This window comes from Rhynchophorus ferrugineus, unplaced genomic scaffold (genome assembly GCF_030347505.1).
Source record: "Rhynchophorus ferrugineus isolate W39M unplaced genomic scaffold, kcgeb_rfMv2 rfM3, whole genome shotgun sequence".
NCBI classification, from domain to species: Eukaryota; Metazoa; Arthropoda; class Insecta; order Coleoptera; family Curculionidae; genus Rhynchophorus; species Rhynchophorus ferrugineus.
This window is the reverse complement of record NW_027472582.1, coordinates 4181539-4203763: the sequence shown is the minus strand read 5'-3', so window position 1 is coordinate 4203763 and position 22225 is coordinate 4181539. Positions and strand designations below refer to the sequence as shown.

At 32.6% G+C, this 22225-nt stretch overlaps 1 protein-coding gene and 1 non-coding gene across 2 annotated transcripts in view; both read left to right on the top strand.

Annotated features, from left to right (window-relative positions):
- Positions 1-17432, top strand: part of Actbeta (inhibin subunit beta) — a 110688-nt gene extending 93256 nt beyond the window's left edge. Inside the window, exons 5-8 of the mRNA XM_076398898.1 lie at positions 2736-2947; positions 10157-10448; positions 10531-10609; positions 13869-17432. Coding sequence (XP_076255013.1) covers positions 2736-2947; positions 10157-10448; positions 10531-10609; positions 13869-14106 — 821 coding nt within the window. The 3' untranslated portion in view covers positions 14107-17432. The remainder of the gene's footprint in view (positions 1-2735; positions 2948-10156; positions 10449-10530; positions 10610-13868) is intronic.
- Positions 8090-8192, top strand: LOC143194524 (U6 spliceosomal RNA). The gene has a single exon (XR_013005361.1). It is a non-coding gene; the product is annotated as a U6 spliceosomal RNA (small nuclear RNA).
- Positions 17433-22225: the final 4793 nt, after the last annotated feature.

The following is a 22225-nucleotide window of genomic DNA, read 5'->3' as shown; positions in this document are numbered from 1 at the left end:
GTAAATTTATTTTCAGAACTGCAAACATTTCAGAGCATCAGTAAATATAACTTTTATTTACTTGTTTTGTTATAATCATAAATAACGAGTGTTAGATGAAATAATACATATTTGTGTATTAATTTAAACAATAATGAACGTAATTAGATACTTTATTTTATACAATTTATATATTATATTAAAGTAATGTATTTATAATCATTAAATGAACTATTCATTTCTCAAAACTTAGATCTATAAATTAAATAACTAAATTAATTTATAATAGGTTCAAAGAAAAAAATTTTCATATAATTGCAAGTTTTATTGTATTATTTAACATCTCAATATTTATTATCTATTTAAAATATTAATAAATTACTATTAATAATTTATAATATCTCCTATTGGTCCATATTTTTCACTTAAAATATAACAGGTATAATTAGTTTTTTATTCAACATAATTTATATATATATATATATATATATATATATATATATATATATATATATATATATATATATATATATATAAAGAAGTGAACTACAATATAGAACTACTTGTGACTAAGTACTTTTTAGTATTGGAGAGAAAAAATGCTAAAAGAAGACATGTTAGTATGACAAGCAACAAACAAAAATCCGGACAATGGATTATGAGAATTAGCAATGTTTACTTCTTGGAGTTATTGCTGTACTTAGTTTTAAAGAACATTTAATAAACATCTTTTGTATAATAACATTATAATATTGTTTTAAACAATATCTTTCTTCAACTCTTTGATATTAACGTAATACATTGATATCTAATAGGGCACTCTTGGTCATATGATTAATTACTGCCAATAAAATGGGTGCCAGCGATGTCTCATGAGATATAATTTTCCTAAATCCCATTAAGTATAGATAAAACTCTGACTGTCATAGGATTCTTCAATTTCGTTGAAGCTATGATATTGAAGAGATTATACTAATAAATACCATGGAGAGCTATATGAATAGTAAAAAGTTATTACAGTACGATGAAAGAAAATATCACTTGATAATCTCTTGATTCGTCTTTATTTCAAAATAAATTGTAGACTTCTATGGATGTGCAACTAATAGTTATTGCAAGTTATTTTTTTGTTTTACATGGTTCTTCGTCACTTGTATATAGCTGAAACTAATACTCGAATGTTATAATTTTAATAAAGTCTAACAGCAATTCTATTTTAGAGACACCTATTTAATTATACAAGAACAACAACATATTATGACGGTACTAAGCAATCTTATACTAATTCCACCGCACTTGTTCGATTTATTGTTCTCAAATTTTCGTATCCATCATATTTACCATACTTTGTCTCTAGCGATTATTTTGGCTCCTCAAAATCCAAGAAATCATTCACTCTAAATGTAGCAAATCAGTAACTTTAAACTGTTATAAAGTAACCATATTTCGTACGAAAATACAAAAATTTAAATAAAATAATATATGCTTGATACCTAAACACGTAGTTTTCTAGCAAGCACCAGAAACGTATGACACAACCCTCATACCTTGGTGTCATCATTGCTTATTGGTTCACTCAACTTCCATAAGAAACGAGGAGAAAAAGAGGCTGATCGAATATACTAATAAAATGATTGTACCGCAGTTCATTTTCCCTCTGCTAAATTCGGGAACCGATGGTAAATGGTTTGCAATATAATTTTATCGCAGGATATCTGCAGAGTCAGGTCTGCCAGATTTCTTACTTGCGGTTGTACTCCATCGAAAAACTTTTACCACAAGTGCAATTCGTTTTTTGTGTATAAAAAAAACAGCCGTATTTTCTCTCATATATCGATTATATCTACAGTTGGTTACGGTCAAGACTGTCTCCCTTATTTTTATGTCCCGTCTAGTCGTTTACATCTTCCAGTACTGAGCTAACTAGAAGTAATGGTTCAAAAGACCTTGTTGAAAATAAAGTCGGAGATTCTGAATAAATATTACCTCTAAGTCTTTTAACAACATGCCTGGGGATGATGTTTATTATTCCGTTTATTTTAGTAATAAGGAATTTTTTCGTTCAATAAAAATCGAATTGATCATCAAGAGTTAACTTCGATTAGACTATTCGAATAAATAAACCATTAAAATTAATTGTCATTAAAGTACCAATAAAATTGGTTAAAAGCTAGAAAATATTTTAATGAAACATATAACATCATATTAGACAAGATTCAAAGTCAAACAACTGTAGTGGTTAGTCGGCGGATGATTAGAATTCGATCTAAAATCAAAGAGAGTAGTTTATTAGTCAAATTAAAAGCTAATCTGGATTTTTATATGGCAAATATGGGGTTGAACTAAGATATCAAACTAACTAACTATCGAAATCAAATTGATTTACTAAGTGATACAATATTTCGTATTAAAATATGAAATAAGTTTACTAAATTACAGCAAGGCGCAATTGAAGTGAAGCAAACTACACGAACTTGTATAATGTATAAATGTTATTCTTAACTTTAGCTAGTAAGTAGTTTAGTTTTATTTTAATTTATGAAATACATACTGATGTATTCATTCTGTACCCGCCTGTACGTATCGATGCAAGTAATAGAGAAATAATAATTAATTATTTTAGAAATTAAGATTATACTATGCATATCCAATTTAAGTATTTTACAAAAAAAAACCTATTGTACCTATTTCTCTGAATTAAACGTGAAAATTATAAATACTAACATCCTGTATAATATTTCTATATTTCTTTACAGGTTCCTGGGTGAACCAGAACCGCCTGCTGGAGTTCCAGGTGACGCCCGAATCCGGGGGCCATATTGGCCAGGATTTTCGGGTGAGGGAGGCCGTCCTATGGCTGAAGGCCGACATCGTCAGGAAGCAGACGACGAAATGTCGAGTGACAGACATTTATGTGTTTAAAGTCATATCTAATAGGTTACCCGAATCAGTTACCCTTAGTTCTAAGGTAAGCACCACCAACGATAATGAATCGTTCTCGCGAAATTATGTAAACTTATTCTATCAAAAGATAGATATTATGATGTAATATATAAGGTGTCTAAATATAACGAGTTGATCATAAAAATAAGCCATCCATGGAAATAATGTTTACTAATTATTGTAAATAACATAATTGGAATAAAGAGTCAGTATTTTTGTTTACTTACATATTCATCAAAATGAAAATGAGCTTCATCTGAGGTTGGTTAATGTTGAAACGTGATTAGCATCCTGAGATCTATTGTTTTACACCATTTGGATTTTTTTTGTACTTTGCAACCATTTTTGAATGAAGCTAATGCTTGCACATATAGGACATTGTTTAAGTGTCGAGGCCTTCACGAAATTGTTGTCGAATTATCAATTTTGTAATTGCTTTTAACTCAACTCAATCAACTCGCTTTTTGCGCATGTCATGTTTTTGTATTTTTTATTTTATAGCGTTAATAAATAGCATAATAGCGAGATATGACTAAGTGCTCTATGATCTCATAGTCATGGTTAGGTAATATTTTTGTTATAATTATTTATTACTTTGTCATTAGTCGGTGCAGTCTAACCTACAAATTGTCTTTACAATAATTTAGATCTTGGTATATAGCTCTCTCTTAGTATAGGGTGAAATAATATTTATATAATAACATTGCTGATTTTCTACTAAATGTACCTCACTTTAGTATACTATCTAGATCGAATAGTTTAATACTTTTGAGTCTGCGTTCTACACTGGTGTTATCCATAAGTTGTAATACTTCGATATTGACATTAGAATGTAGTCTCCTCCTTGTGATTCTCTTGATTTCGTGAATGATAGTTTGATTTGAAGGTTTTGGTATAAATAATAAGTCATGCATCTGGCTACACTACAATTATTTATTTATTGTTGTTGATGCTATAATTAGATCGTATTGATTATACGTAAACTGTAAATACACAGAACAGCTTTCGTTAATTTATATTTTCCATGATTGATTCCAATTATTTATTTTGTTACTTGCCTGTTATAATGTTGGTTGTAAATTGCAGTATCATCAGCAAGTGTAGCCATTCATAGTGATATTTTCCATTTGTGGTGTATGTGTAGAGTAGGTAATTTGACCACAATACTCTTCCCTGTGGTTTAGCTTCTTTTAGTGGTAGTAGGCTTCTTCTTATTTGACAGTACAACACGCTGAACTATAATCGGTAACATGTTCTGCAGCATATGAACAAGTCCTTCCAGTTATAATTAATCGAAGACACTTGTGTTACATATAAAAATATAGCTGAACATACATTTTTAGCTTCTTTTGCATGGTTAAATAATATTTCGTCACTTGTTAATAACTCTATATTGTAATTAATATATCTTAATTATATCGGGTACTAAAGCTGAAAATACGAATCATTTGCCGGTGTAATATTTAACATAATTTTGTTATTATATTATAGTTTTTTAGACTTGATCACTTTCTCAGTCTAGAGTATTATTGTAACTAATATATCAATCTACTTCTTTTTCATTACCCCTTCAAAAACCACTTCGTCTATGTCTACAGACTCTAAACTATAACATCTTCGATTAAGTAATATTCATTAGTCAATAGTTCTCTATTCAATCATGAATTTTTCTCAAGGCACCACAAGGTATTTTATGGATATCCAAGTAGGAGGCAGATTTCGAAGTCTACTTAAGAAGCGAACTATAACCATAAACTTACAAATCATGCAGCATTTCTTGAATTAGGAAAAAGAAGCAGTATCTTATAACAGGGACGGCGGTGTATTTGAATATATTTCTCAAATATTTCCAATTTTTTACACCATGAAAAATAATTTTGTCACGTTTTGCTCAAATTTCGATCATTTTTCTCGCTTTTAACCAAAATAATCCATTGTAGCAGTAAGAAATAATATATATCATAATATTACTTTCTACTTTTGTAAAAGTATCATTTTGTTTTTTGCTTGACGACTAAATATTTTCGCATTCCTCAAACAGGAATGGTCTCAAGAGAGAACCCATTTTGACATGATCCTGTCATAAAATTCATTCTTAATATCTATATAACAACAAAAAAACCCGAAATAAAATAAAACTCAATGGAATAATATCAAACATATTGATGATAGCACCAAAAAGGGCATTGACCCTATAAAAATATAAAAGAGGATATCCAAACGATAGGACAGTTTTAATATAATGCAATAAATATTTTCTATTTTACATATCATTGATTGTATTTACTATTAAGAGAAACTAACTGAGAAAATTATGTTGAATTTGACATTATTGAGTTCCTGCGGTTAATTTAAAAAAGTACGGAAGGAAGTGGAAAAGAAACGAAACGCTTATTTGTCCATAATAAATGGCTTTATTTAGTTAATATCAAAGGTATGTCGTGTTTTATATGTTTGAAGTTTGGTATTGGTGTACATTCCTCTATATAAACATGAACATGTTATATTTAATATAACTCGTGTTTAATATTTTGATTAAAAAAAAGAGACTGCGTGTTTATGAGCACTTATTGTTTCGTAGCAAAAAAAAACGTAGCTGTAAAAAGATGGTAATATGAAAAATTTAAGGTAAACGTAAATAATTACCGGAAGCTTTTCACAATCAATTTTATTAGTACTTGACCACGTGTTGGTCAGTTTAGTAAAATGGAAACGAAAAGAAGTAAATTGTTTGTCTTGTTGTTTATCTAGATAATGAAATTGATTTGTTGACTCTAGAACACGCAACACTTAAATGTGAATGTGATAAACTATTCAGCTAAGTCTTGAGTTTTCATAATGGTATATAAAGATTGAAAAATTGTTGCTTTTCTAGTGAATAATACTATCGTAAGTTTTAAGTGAATATAGCAACGTATACAAGTTATATTTTGTGAAAGGATATTAATCAAAGAAACTGTAATTTATTACAACTATTTTATTTTATTTATTAAAAAACAGACCAACCCGTCACACTCGTTTACTATTCAGGTATTTCTAAAACACATGGCAGGATAGTACTTGCATTTATTTTGATCAGCGATATCTATTGCTGGTTTAACTATTAATGTTAACAATTGTTAAAGAACACACAGTAGTATAACACTAACAATGTTCCACGTAGCATTATTAAGCTATCAGTGTAGACAGACTAAACATGAAACGCTAAAATTGCGTTTATATTTGTTCATTGTTATGCTCATATCATATCCCATTTATTGGTTTTGTATTTGCATTTATTGGCATTTAATGAAAATGCCACACGACCAATGAAAACGAAAAAAATGTCAAGCTCTCAAAGAACTTCCAGACAGCTTAGTAGTTGATGAAGCGATATCCAATCATCTCTTCTTAAAATATTTCTTAACAGTCTGTAAGCAGTCAGTGTAGCCTTTTTTTCATTGACATATGATACGGTGTTAAAGTTAGAATTAGAGTTAAAATTGACTTGTGGTTTTAATAATTTGTAGTCTATCTAAAACAGAAGCTTCAAATCTTTGTTTAGGTTTTTCAGGTTATAGGCCTTCTTTTGCTACAATATGAATCCAATTTTACATTATTAATTTATTTTAGATTTACGCAATTACAATGATTTACACAAAATCATTTGTAGATTATAGTATAGTAAAATTCATCAATGAGTTACTGATTTTCGCTCATTATATCCGGTTCTCTACGTAAGCACTTAATTCTGTAAGACCCATATGTATCACTAAAACAAAGAGTCTAATAACCTTTATTTGGAGAAGTAATTACTATCGGACAAAACCACTCTTACACAATATTCCAAAAAGTAACTTAAAATTGAGAAAGAAATAAAAATCGAATGGAGAAATATCTGAACTATGCGGTGGATGCGAAAGCATCAGCAAGAACATCTAAAGATGTAGTTGCGTAGTAATAAATATTGACTAGGTTTTGTCGAGTAGGTAAAATCGATGCAAGTTTTTTAAAAAGTATTTAGTATTTTTAATGAATATTAAAGAAATAAGTTAATACAAAGTTTGTAGTAAAAACTATTAGGAAATATAATTTAAAGCTTGAAAAGTAGTTATTCCATTTGGTATAATATTAACGTGGACTCAGATCGTAAAATAATCTAAAATTTAAAGACATATTTTGAGTAAAACTCTCTGCTCTTGGTTTTATTAAAAATTTTATGCGAATTTTATTTGTTTCTCGTGATCACTGACACTGATTTCGATGCTAACAAGATTATACGTTTGAAACAATAAAATTTCAATGAGCATTATATAATCGTATACAGTGTAAATATTATAGTGTATATGAAATAAATATTGTTGTTACTCTATCTGTAAATTTTAAATTTAATGCTATTATTAATAAGTTTGCAGTCTAACAGATTATTTTTAAAATTGGTTTTAATCGCTTTTTGCTACTGTCTACTGTCCATTTGGTCTCCGTGATGACTGATGTTGAAAAATTGGTGCGTTATTCCAGGTCATTAAATTCGATATATGTATACTATGTATCTTTTTCAACCCTACTTCTTTAATTAAATACATATACTGCAATTAAACAATTCATTTATATCTACCGAGTAATAATTTGAAACAGTTCACTCTGTCCAGAATTCTCCACAACTTGATATATGTGTTGCAAGCTATTTACTAATCACAGCATTTATCGACCTATTTGTGGGGACTTTTTCCAGCAGTCTCCTATGTTATGGTATATTGCCCATTATGAAAACTAAAGATTCTTCCTAGTTCTTTAAGAGCGAAAACATATTATGGTTAATTTCTCTATGGTACTCACCCTTGGGCCTGTAGGAAAACTCTAATTCTACGTCAGGTATAAAACCATTCCTGTTTCCAGCAGGAAGAAAGCGTGCATTGTTTTATTGATGGGACTATACACGAAGAAATATACGGTATTGGTGAAACTGAAATAATTCTACATGTATTCTACGGAGAAATTGTTTGAGTACTAAAAAAAACTTATACAAGATACGTTAGAGTAAAACTGAATATATCTGTAGAGAAAAAACTACGAGTGACAAGACACAACAACGCCATAACGCATATGAAACCATATCGATTCTCAATTTAAATAACATACACTGCAATTATATATAGTATTTATATCTACCGAGTAATAGTTTAAAATAGTTCGGCAGTACATATACTAAAATTGGAATAATACTAAGAAGATTGACATGGTCCCTACACAAAGATGACACGCAACATCGTAAAGCATTCTACATTTTTAAGCTAGGCTATGGCTCCCTTCGCCAATGCTGCTCCACCTTATCTCAAATCAGTAGATGTCATTCAAAATACTGCGCTTGGAATATCGCTGGGTGCCTTTCGACCTTCACCTGCAATTAACTTGCGCATTCTTAGATCCACCTCATCTCCTTCTTATCGTAGAGATTTACTTTCATTGCAGTTCACTGTGAGATCACTTGCTATACCATTTTCGTTAAATCCGACCTCCACTTAGAGACATTCACTCGTCCTAGGCGGTCTTTTCCCTAACTACTCCACTCGTACCTCTCATATAATTGCTATTTTAATTTACGGGCCTGGAATTGGCTTGTTGCAATCCCTCCTTGTCCACTACCCCAATTCCCCCCTTGGACGTTCACTACCCCCTTCATAAACACATATTTATGTCAATTTTATGAAAGAGACGATTGTCCTTACTTTATTCGGTCCTAGTTCTGTGAAGTTCTCCACTCTTATCTAGGCCGTAAGCACATACATACCGATGGCTCTAAATCTCATAGCGGGCTTGGCAGTATATTTGTGGTGGACAATCGGTTATTCCGTTTCAAGATCCCTGAACAGGGCGCAGTATAAACCACTAAACTCTTCGCGATATTCAAAAGAATGGCTAATCCAGACCGACTTCCGAAATGCTCTCCAATTATTCCTGGAACAGAAATCCAACCATCCCCTGGTCACCGACTCACTGTTCACTGTCTATCATTCGTATGCTTTATTCGAATGGAAACAGGACAAGTTTACTGTGGATCCCTTTTCATATTGCTATACCGGGAAAAGATTGCGCGAATAGTGCGGCTATATTGGCAATCCATACTGACCTTCGGTTCTTGTTTCATAAATAACGAGGTAGAACGTCGTTGGGTCCACGAGGCCAGCTACAGCAGGATCTTTGAAGTTAAAGTGTTTTTCTTCGCGTTCCTTCCTTTCATCATCAATCGTGGCTTTTAATCGACTGAGATTGGGCCACTGTCATTGCTCGCACGGTCATTTGATGACTTCGAGCCCGCCAGTTCACTGTGAGTTTTGTCACCATGCCCCTATTTCAGTCTATCACATACAGGATCGCCAATTGAAATAAGTGTGGGCTGCAAAATTTTTGAAATGCCTTAAGAGGAGAAAATGCAGGATTCTACGAGATATCGATTTTCTCCATAGAATCTAGCCCATGCTAAATTAAGTGGTAATTACCAAATAAAAATTTAGGGTATGTTATATGGGTTCAGTGAATATAGGTAAACCGAAATGAAACAGTGGTGTTTACATTATGTGACCGTTATTTATTGAAGTAATATAAAAATGTGAAAATACAAGTGGCAAAAAATAGGCTGGCAGCGCTGGTGACGGGTCTTTGGGCAGTCGATGGTGTCACGTCTAAACCAAACGATGGTCGGTTACTGAATGATCAAGGTACCCTTCAATAATATCCCAGATAAACATCTCGGGGTTGCCGCATAGTCGTTATCTTTTCATAGTTGGCGCTACTTGCACCCCGCCCGTGGTAAACATCTGGGATTATATTTCTGGGTATTTTGTAAACAGTTATTCCACGATGTAAAACAAAATACAGCTTTTCTCGATCTATTTGTGGGGACCTTTTCTAACAGTGTCCTATGTGCATTGTTTTATTCAAGGGACTATACAGGAAGAGATATATAGTACAGGTGTACAGAACATTTTTATGAATTAATAATTCTAGACATTTTCTACGGAGAAATTATTCGAGTACTGAAAAAATTTAGTACTCGTACAAGGATATGTTAGAATAAAATTGAATATTTCTATATAGAAAAAACTAGATAATATAACGGGCGTTCTCCGTGACTACAAGACATACGCCGTAATGCACATTTAACCATATCGATCCCCGTAAACGCGTTTCGAGCGCTCATTTGTTTTTACCGTCGTCTGTCCGCACACTCTCTGACCCTCTGAATTATTTGCAGCAATTTGATAGCGTGACGTCAGACCCGATAGCCGTGACGTTGAACCAGTCGAACAGCGGATGGCAGAAAATCGACCTGACCCAAACCGTACGCACGTGGTTGGGCGAAACCGGTAAGGACAAGCTGCGACTGTTCGTCGACTGCAGCTGTTGCAGTCACTGGCGCATCCATCTCTTCAATGAAGAGAGAGACGGCCTCGCGAACCCCAACCGACCGTTCCTGGTTATTCACACCGACCCGAACACGGCGAAGAGAGTGAGAAGGAGAGCTATAGACTGTTCCGTAGATTCAGGTGAGGCCGTCATCCGCTAACTGCCCCTAATCGGCGATCGGTTGTGACGTTTGCCGCTTTTTTTCTCTCTGTTCTGTTGCAGGAAATCAATGTTGTAAACAACGGTTTTACGTTAGCTTCAAGGCTCTTGGATGGGACGACTGGGTGATAGCGCCACAAGGGTAAGACATTTTTTTCCTCTCATAATAACAGGTAATTGAAAAGTCCCCGGGCTGACACATAGAAGGCGCTACTCGAATTAAATCCATATGTTTTTTAGTTAGCCCTAACCCTCAAAAGATGCGTGTATAAGTTTGACAGCTGTCGGATCATTAGTTTGTGAATTATAGCATTTTGAGTGAAGCAACTTTTGTTATTGTGAAAAAATGGACAAAAATGAATTTCGCGTGTTGATAAAATATCGCTTTTTGAAGAGAAAAATACATTTGAAGAAAAAACTTGGCTAGGTGCCGAATTTCCGGACACTGCCCCAGGAAAATCAACCATCAAGGATTGGTATGCTAAGTTTAGACGTGGTGAAAGAAGCACCGAAGACGGTAAAAGCAGTGGATGCCCAAAAGAGGTTGTTACAGACGAAAACATTTAAAAAACCAACAAAATTATTTTCAATTACCGTAAATTGAAACTGAATAAAATAGCAGACACACTAAAGATATCAACTGAACGTGTACATGATATCATTCACGAATAGTTGGGTATGAGAAAGTTCTGTGCAAAGTGGGTGCCGAGCGAGCTCACCTTTAACAAAAAACGACGATTTGATTTCGGAGCAGTGTTTGAAGGTGATCAAGCGTAATAAATCCGAGTTTTTGCGTGGATATGTGACAATGAATGAAACATGGCTCCATCATTTCACTCCGAAGTCCAATCGACAGTCATCGGAGTGAACTGTACACGATGAACCCGCTCCAAAGCGTGGAAAAATGCAACAGTCGGCTGCCAAGGTTATGGCGTCTGTATTTTGTGATGCGCATATTTTAGTTACTATTACACAGCGACCTTTACATAGCGGACCGTTTGAAAGATGAAATCGCCGAAAAACGGCCGCATTTAAACAAAAAGAAAGTGCTGCTTCACCAAGGTAATGCACCATGTCAAAAAGCAATGAATCGGGCTTCGAATTGCTTCCTCATCTACCGTATTGTCCAGATCTGGGCCCCAGCTACTATTTCCTGTTCTCAGATCTCAAAACTATGTTCGCTGGGAAGAAATTTTCGTCGAATGCAGAGGTGATCGCCGAAATTAAGACCTATTTTGAATCGAGGGACAAATCGTACTACAAAAATAGTATCAAAATGTTGGAGGGTCGCTATAATAAGTATATCACACTCGAAGGGAATTATGTTGAATAAAAAAAATAATTTTGCCAAAAAAAATGTGTTTTACATGGTAGGCCGCGGATTTTTCAATTGACCTGTTATCAACAATTAAATCAACTATTAGAACAGAAAGGTATTTCCAATCACAAATTTCTTGATTATTTAACATGAAAAATGCTACGAAAATGTAAAGATGTAAAAAAGACGAAGCCATTTTGAATATTACCATTGGTTCTTTCATTCATCCGTGGAGTTATTTTATCAAAATGTTGCCATTTATATGTTTTTATGTTATGATTGTATCGCTAAGCCTACTTCCACTACGGTTTGTTTGTTTTTCTTTTATTTTATTATATATTACGTTTTTATGAAGTAGTATAGTGTGGTGCTATATATTGTTTGTTTATTCATTTGCATTTGAATTATTACTTTACAGTAGTAATTAACAAATGTGCTTTTAGTCTTAATTTATTAAATAGATAAATAGTTCATAGTTCATGCTATTAAAGATGTTTTTAAGTTGGTAATAATAATGCAGCTAAATTAATGCCCCAGTGTAATTATATCACCCATTTAATCAGCTATTAAAATAGAAAGTTATTTTCAATCATAAATTTCTTGATGATTTAACATGAAAAATGTTACGAAAATGTCCATATACGAAGCTGGTTTGTTGGTTTTTCTTTTATTTTATTATATATGACGAATATATAGTAGTATGGTGTGATGCTATAACAGGTCAAATAAAATGTCCCCAGCCTGACACATAGATGGCGCTACTAGAATTAAATCCTTGTGTTTTTAGTAAGCCCTAACCGTCAAAACATGCGTGTATAACTTTGACATCTGTCGGATCATTAGTTTGTGAATTATAGAATTTTGAGTGAAGTAACTTTTGTTATTGTGAAAAAATGGATAAAAAGGAATTTCGCATGTTGACAAAATATTTCTTTTTGAGGGAAAAAATATAATTGAAGCAAAAACTTGACTTTATGCTGAGTTTCCGGGCACTGCCCCAGGAAAATCATCCATCAAGGTATGTTAAGTTTGGACTTAGTAAAATGAGCACCGAAAACGGCGAACGTAGTGGACGCACAAAAGAGGTTGTTAAAGATGAAAACAATTTAAAAAATCGACAAAATGATTTTGAATGATCGTAAATTGAAACTGAATGAAATAGCAGATACTCTAAAGAGATCAACTCTACGTGTACATCATATCAATCAGGAATATTTGGGTATGAGAAAGCTCTGTGCAAAGTGGGTGCCGCGCGAGCTCACTTTTGACAAAAAACAACGAGTTTATGATTCGGAGCAGTGTTTGAGGATGATCAAGCGTAATAAACCCGAGTTTTTCCGTTGATATGTCACAATAGATGAAACATGGCTCCATAATTTAACTCCTAAGTCCAATCGACAGTCATCCGACTGGACTATACACGATGAACCCGCTCCAAAGCGTGGGAAAACGCAATAGTCGGCTGGCAAGGTTATGGCGTCTGTATTTTGTGATACGCATGGAATAGTTTTCATTGGCTGCCTTGAAGGAGCAAGGACCATCAACAGCGACTATTACATAGCGTTATTGGACCGTTTGAAGGACGAAATCGCCGAAAAACGGCCGCATTTGAAGAAAAATAAAGTGCTGCTTCCACAAGACAATGCACCGTGTTACAAGTCAGTGAAAACAATGTTAAAAGTCCATGAATTGGGTTTCGAATTTCCTCTTCATCCCCCGTATTCTCCAGATCTGGCCCCCAGCGACTATTTCCTGTTCTCAGATCTCAAAAGAATACTCGCTAGAAAGAATTTCTCGTCGAATGAAGAGGTGATCGCCGAAACTGAGGCCTATCTTGAAGCAAAGGACAAATCGTACTACAAAAATGGTATCGAAAAGTTGGAGGGTCGCTATAATCAGTGTATCACCCTTGAAGGGAATTATGTTGAATAAAAAAACTAATTTTGCCAAAAAAAATGTGTTTTACTATGGTAGGCCGGGGACTTTTTGATCGACCTCTTTTATTTCGAGGTTGACACTTTTTATTAACTAATATGGCTGGATTAATAGTTTTAAATCTAAGGAATTGTTGCGTTTGTTCTAGATATTACGCCAACTATTGCCGAGGCGACTGCGGTCACCATCGCACCCCAGACACCTTCGTCACCTACCACACCCACGTGATAGAGGAAGCGCGAAAAACCCAACATCTCTCCGGCATGACCCCCTGCTGCGCCCCCCTCAAGTTCTCCAGCATGTCGCTGATCTACTACGGTCCCGAATCGACCATCATCAAGCGGGACTTGCCCAAAATGGTGGTAGACGAGTGCGGATGTCCTTAAACTGTTGAGGGGCCGATTCGAATTGTCGAAACGACAGAAACAAGATCCACACGCGTGATCGTAGAACTGTTCCACATCCATGGAAACCGCCGAAGGATACGGCTAGTCGCACTTATCGTTGGGACGTCATTTAACATGAATCCGGCTAAGTTCTTTCGTGGTATTCAACGGTTATCGCGCGGCCCAGTGTGTCTGTGTAAGTGTAGATAAATAATCAAGCAACTGTAGTACGGTTGCTGCTAGTGGTGCTGGTTAGAGTCTGAATCGAAGGCAATCAGAAGAATACGAGTGTGACGTGCGACTATTAAATAGTTGTGGTGTTAGATAGGTTATTAAATTTAGATCTGCAAATGGATTCGGATTAAATAAATCCCCTTATTGTTGCTAATAAAACAAATACCATTATGTAAAATTTACGGGAATAGGAAACAGATCCTGCTGACGGTACACGCTCAACAGGAGGACAGTTGGTGAACAAACATTGGTGAAGCGATATAATCGAAGATATAATATATTATTTATATTAATCCTATTAAAGTTTAAAACATATATAATTATACAATATTTAAATATTACTCTACTACATCTACATTGCGAAACAATTACTTTATATTGTATCTTTGATTATTTTTCTTTATTATACAGGGTAACTTTATCTATATCAAATCAAATTTTTAGTTAAAAATAGATCCCTATTATGCTCCAGTATATTTAAAAGTACCCTGTATGTAACAAACTAAGCACATTATTTTGTACAGGACTGAATAACTCATTTTACCTATTCTTCCAGATCTGCTAGAATCCAAAGTTTCGAAACTATCTTTTAAGAAAGTTATTCTCTCTTATCATATTCCTCACTTACACTGTGAAGACTTTGGATCTGATTCAATATTCTTTCCTATATGAAATAGTGAGTGTTTCTCGTGCGATTATAAATGAAATAACATTCCAAAATACTCAAAAACAAATACTCTTTGTACATTCCACTATGATAATTTTAGATAGTATTCATTTGGACATTAGGTTAAGATTTTTTTAATATTTAATACTTAAACTTGTGATCGATTTATACTTTGTGATTTTGTTACGTAGCAGTTGAATGTTGACGTTGTTCGAACTTTTAGAAATGTTAAAATTTCATTGGGTTTCGTGTACAAAGTGTCTTGGGAGTACTAGGTTTTCATTAACTATAAAATTGTTTTTATTTTTATAATGTATACGATTTATAATTTATTTATTATATTACTGTTATTAATTAATTGTTTTACTATATGTTATATTACTCATTGGTATTATTGCGAATTGATTTAAATGAAACTGAAGAACGTCAACATTAAAACTGAAAAGTTTTTTACCATTAACTGTGATTTTTGTAGTGTTTTTTATGGTATAAATAGAAACGATAGATATTAGGTATTAGTATTTTAACGTATGGGTTAGGTCCGGTGAGGAACCGGGACTTAATTTTTAAGGTTTACGTTCTCGATCCTTTTCGAAACAATAGAAAACCAACGCTCATTTTTTTATCGGCCTCTCGGGTTTTCGTTTTAGGGAAATTCGGTTTGAATCGCTCACTGCCTCTTTGATTTCGAACTACTTAAACGGTTTTTATGTCGGTGGGAGTATTGGTTGAAAATAGTTGAAGAGAAACAATTTCCTTCAAGCGGATTCACTTTTCGACAAGTTTGTTGTAATTAGTCTGTTACTATGACAATAAAAATTATTTATTTTATCGAATTGACACTATTACGACAAATCTTTTAAAAAAGAATTATCATTAATATAGTTGTTACTTCTCTTGCTAGTCCCATAATATTATTAATAATAATGAATATTACTTATAGCTTCTTTAAAAAAAACTGTTGATCAGGAATAAACCGAAATTTTATTCATCGAGGAACTGAGTTTGACTAGCGTTGTTTTTTGGTCTTCAAACTTGTTGGTGGAGTACTGAAGTGACGGATTGTTGGTGTAGTTTTAACTCAGATTTCTTCGTAGTCAGTAATAAAACGCAAGATCAATTTCCAAATACATAACAAAACATTTTAGGAGAAAATAAGTGCCTAATATAAAAATCAACAAAAAATATTTTTAGCTTATAAAGCAGGGTATTCAAGAATTTCTATTATATACCCTTTGTAGTAGAGAAAATGTCTTTTTTCTGTTGACAATTTTCAGTTTTCTTTATATGTCTAACGCCAGTATTAATGAACTTATATATAGATGGTCTTAGAATTAAATTGAAAAAAACGTAAATAATAATAATAGAGCTTACTAATTAATTTCAGTAATGAATGTTTTCCATATATACCTATAGATATGCAAGACTATTTATTAAATAATTATATAAACAGTTAATATTCGGTTTAAACTATAAATAAATTATAAAGAAAATATATTTTAACAACGCTTTATTGGAATATTTCAAAAAAATCACAATGAATATCCTGAATTAGTAAAATTGACTAGGAATAATCGAGCGTGAACCATCGGGAATATTCAGGAGACGTTATCTGTTTGTTATAGAGATATATTTAGAAGAACGAACATATTTTTTAGAAAATTTAGGCTTATAATACGATGTCCTATTTATATCTGTCAATTATTTTAATCAATAACCGATTTTTATTGTACTTAATTAATATTAAAGTCAATTAAGAGGAAGCGTTATATATCCTTTTGAAATATATCCAATACTTACTCGAATATTACAAGCTAAACATTTGATATAAGTTGTAAACAAATACGTATATATTATAATATAGTGAGGAATCTTTTAGAACAACGAAAAGACGTTAGTGAAGAGTGGAGGAGTTGAAGAACTGAACTTACGAGAAGGTGCAATACCACGACACTTATTTATTACCGAACTATTTGATAGAATTGCTATTTACTAAGAGTTCTAGTCATGCCATATACTGAACAGTATTATTCCAGTTGAATCTCAACTTTTATTAGAGTTTTACAAGAGAAATACGAACTATTTTTGCTTACCGAACTTATATCAGATGTCCAAATACCCATTGTAAAAATATATATTTCCTTTTGAGAGAATATAATAGAACAATCAAAAGTATTATCGCAGAGCTTTATAGACGTGATATAGAACGATGTTGTTGCTTTAATATACAATCCCGACGAGGTACCCGGTGACGAATCTTTGAGAACCATCTAATTTTGTTGATTTGTCCGCTTGTTTCGGTTCAAACTTTGTATATTAAGCGACGACGCGTCGACAAGATCTTAAAACAAAATTAGAACATTGTAAAATTACTTTTTATAAGACGTTAAAGATTGTACAATAAACTTAGCTTTTGCAAAAATAACTAAAATTTGATATTACCAGCTCAGTAGTTAGTAAAATTAAGGCAGCAGTTTTTATTATGGAGAATAAAACAAAAAAGTAATGTTCCTGATATAAAATTATAAAAAATACCTTCGATAAATAAAAATGTTAAAAATCCACTGGTGTGTTTTATTTATAAATTCCCTTATATCATCATAACCATCATCGTAGTCAATCAGTTCAGTAGACCTTTTTGTACATATTCCTTGTGTTCCTATTTCCCGCAGAATTTTTTTACTCCAAAAATCTTTGCATCTATCCTAGAGTCCTTCGTTCTGCTGAAGTATCTCTTTTAAGTCTTTTAATTACGATTATCTGTTATGCCACGTCATAACAATAACATGATTCCTTAAATTAAATCAAAGTATTTGTCTCTCTATTTTATGTGAATTGTATTGTTTTCTCTAGAAAAAAACTCTATTCTTTAGACATGACTCTTTCCATTTTGTATCTAATTGAAGTAAATTTGAGTAAATGATTCTCTTAATTATAGAGCCCATTAGAGTCTTATTCTGTCGCATGAGAATAAAAAATCAGAGGGTGATAAATCTGACGAATAAGCTGATAGGTGATGTAAGTACAGGAATGGTGAAACAAGTTTCGACAAAAATATTTTGTTTTATTGACCTTCTTGTGTTGATTCAATTATTGTCTTATCTACATTTAGGATAATACAAATGTTGATGCTAATGAAAATTCTAAATCATAAGCACAATTTTTTATTATTGAACAGTAGAGCTCCAAAAAATATGTTTATTTGTTAAAAATTAGGTCAAATTTATTCGAAGGGTTAAAATATAACGTTTTGGTTTATGTACGTGGCGATATATCATCTTATACGCGCTTCAGAACGGCAGTTGTTTTCATCCCGACGTCCTTCGTTCGGCTCAAGTTTCTTTTATAAGTCTTTTAATTATGATTATCTATTATGCCACCTACTTGACTGTATTTGATTTTAATTCTTTTTTAATAACATGATTCCTGAAATTAAATCAAAATATTTGTCTCTTCATTTTACGTGAATTGTATTGTTTTCTCCATAAAAAATTGGTCAAACTCTATTATATAGACATGACTCTTTCCATGTTGAGCCAAACTGAAGTAATGTTGAGTAAATGATCCTCTAATTAATAGAGCCAATTAGAGTTTTATTCTTTCGTTTATGCGCTTCAGAATGGTCAAACACATATTTTGCAAACCAAGCTCTTAAAATGTATGTCCTTCCCATACTATAACCAGTACATACCAAGAATATATCCAATAGGTCTGATATACCTTTTTGATAGTATTAATGTTAAACATTTCTTCCTGCAAACACCACCGCCATATTTTCAGTAATTTATGTACAGTCACCAATGACAAAAGATTATAACATGCTTTATTCAATTCCTATATACAGTTTGTTATTATACATTAGGCTAGTTCTTGTTAATGTTATTGAAGCAAATAAATCCGGTTTTTCCACCGTCCGGATATTTAAATTTTACGGCCAAATCAACAGTAATACTTGTTGGACTTTGAAATCGTTGCGAATATTAGACCGAAACGTCGATGAGAAAAGACTATAGTTTATCACAATGACGCCCTGAGTTTCCAATCCTAAATTAGCTTTAAGTAAGATAAAATATATATGAAATTCCCATAGAAACCGAGGCATCAATATTTAGCAACAAAATATTAAACTACCAATAACAAAACTTGCTTTACACTTGAAATATTCTTGACGAAGACACTGTTTAATATTCTTTCTAATTAATGCATTTGTGTTGATCATTGAAAGAAATCACTTTCTTTTGCAGAATCGCGATCAGATAATATCGTAACATGAAACCTTAAGTTACAAAACCTGGGAAAATGTAAATTAAAACGTAGATATTGGAATTTTAATCCTACATGCCATATCTCCCGCATATTGCTCCTTGTGATTAGAACTTACCTCCACTGAATATATGACCAACGTATAAAAGAAATTCTAAATTAATATTAAAAAAAATAGTAATAGATATCTGCAAAAAGATAATGAATCAAAATAGCTCAGGTTTAAGTGGTCATTAGTTCTTTCTTTCTAAAATAGAATTTTTTTTCGGTCCTTTCTGGCCAATTTTTAACTTCATAGTGGTCTTTAATATCTCTACTGTCCCACAAACAGAGATATCAACGATATTTCGTGAAATCTCCCTGTAGTCCAAGGAACATAGCAACACCTTTTAAATTGGCCCAAACATTCCGGTTGTGTTTTTTGTATTTATTTCAAATTAGTTTCATCTTTTCATACGTTCCTTTTAAAATCACTGAATATGTAATATATATTGAAGGATATAATCGAATGCCATTGGGGAGTAATACAGATTTTAAGCGTAACTAGTATTTACATTATTACTAACAAACGTAACGTGTTAAAAAACTATATCTATAGACAGTGTTTTTAACAAATAAAATAAGGAATTCAAAACATGTAATCTTATTCATGTTAAAAAAATTATGTCAAACAGTGTCACTACAAAATAAACGATTTTTCAGAAATTAATAATCCCTCGAATATATTTATTGTAAAAAAAATGTGCACTAAGTAATATAATATATTCGTTGAATGATAAGTAACATAAAACATAATAATATGTATCGACTGAGCCAATAACCGAGAAGAGAACAGTTAAAAAACGAATCAAAAACACAAAACTATTATGGCAAACGTTGACATTACGAACAATCGAAATCCAGAGACTGGAAGTTTCGGTGCGGAAGGGAACAAAGTCGATTTTCATGCACCCAGAAAAAGTTTTTGGCAACTGCGGAACTTTGGCTCCATTCCGAAGTATAACATGCTCTAAAATATATTCAATGTAGAGCTCTGCCCGGCTAAATCTTTTTGTCTATGTCTAAGTGATTTACGCGAGATATCGTCCAAAAAAATAGCCCGATGCAATTCTTTAATTTTGCATTAGAGCTAGTGGAGTTACCAACGTCAGATTCCCCACTAAATTAGGTACTCTCTTTAATTTATGCTGCATAAATACTGTAAGAGTAGTTATATATAGATACATATATATAAAGTCTAAAATAACAGCGAGCCCATGTCATTACTCATCTTACTCTAGCCTAAAAGATATAACAGGTCAAATAAAATGTCCCCGGCCTGGCACATAGATGGCACTATTAGAATTATATCTATATGTTTGTTAGTTATTCCTAACCGTCAAAAAATGCGTGTATAAATTTGACAGCTGTCGGATTATTAGTTTGTGAATTATAGCATTTTGAGTGAAGCAATTTTTATTATTGTGAAAAAAATGGAACATGTGAACAAGACATGTGAAAAAAGAAAACATTTAAAAAATCCACAACATGATTTTGAATGACCGTAAATTTAAATTAAAGGAAATATCAGACATTCTAAAGATATCAACTGAAGGTGTACGTCATATCATCACGAATATTTGGTTATGAGAAAGCTATGTGCAAAGTGGGTGGTGCGCGAGCTCACTTTTGACCAAAAAACAACGACGAGTTAATGATTTGCGTTAAAGTTTTTGCGTCGATATGTGACAACGGATGAAACATAGCTCCATCATTTCACTCCGATAACCAATCGACAGTCATCCGGGTGGACTGCACACGATAAACCCGCTCCAAAGCTTGGAAAACGCAACAGTCGACTTACAAGGTTATGGCATCTGTATTTTGGGATGCATATGGAATTATTTTCAGTGACTACCTTCAAAAACAAGGACCATCAACAGCAGCTATTATATAGGGTTATTGAATCGTTTGCAGGACGCAATCGCCGAAAACGGTCGCATTTGAAAAAAAAAAGTGCTCATTCACCAAGACAATGCACCGTGTCACCAGTCAGTGAAAACGATGGCAAAAATCCATGACTTCGGCTTCGAATTGTTTGTTTCCTCATTCACCGTATTCTCCAGATCTGCCTCTTAGCAGCTATTTTCTGTTCTTAAATCTCACAAGGATGCTCACTGGGAAGAATTTTTCGTCGAATGAAGAGGTGACCGTCGAAATTGAGAGTTGAAGTTGAGAGTCGTACTTCAAAAATGGCATCAAAAAGTTTGAGGGTCACTATAATCAGTGTATCACCCCTGAAGGGAATTATGTTGAAGAAAAAAAAAACTAACTTTACCAAAAAATATGTTTTACTATGGTAGGTCGGGGATTTAGAATTGACTTGTTTAAATGCAGTCTGATGCATTCTAACCATATCAGCCGATAAAAGTCATTGTCTGAAATATTCATTAGATTAATATCTCTAATGAGAAATAATAATAAAAAATAAATAATAAATAATAATAAAGAGAACCTTTTAAGGTGTTCTGCAATAGAAGAAGAAAGAAATAAAATAAATATCTCGACAAACATATAACTAATTAAATTAGTAAACAAAAATGCGTAATTCATCATAAAATTAAGCTATTTACAAGGTAAAATTAGATTTCTAGAAATACTGCATTTTTTCAAATGTGCATGTCATTGGTACCTCGCAATTGGGACAAGGATGTTTTTCAGCTCGTTCCATTAGGAATTGATGGGTAATTTGACACCAATCACCGAGCTATTTAATTTTATTTGAAGCCAAAGCTTGTTCCCCACAGGCTACCCCAGAATTTCTATCTTACAAACTACAAATGGTTAAATACAATATATATATATATATATATATATATATATATATATATATATATATATATAATGTATTTATTACTTGTTGTCATAACATTTTTGGCGAAGTTATTTGTCAATTTGTTCTCAGATATGCCTAGG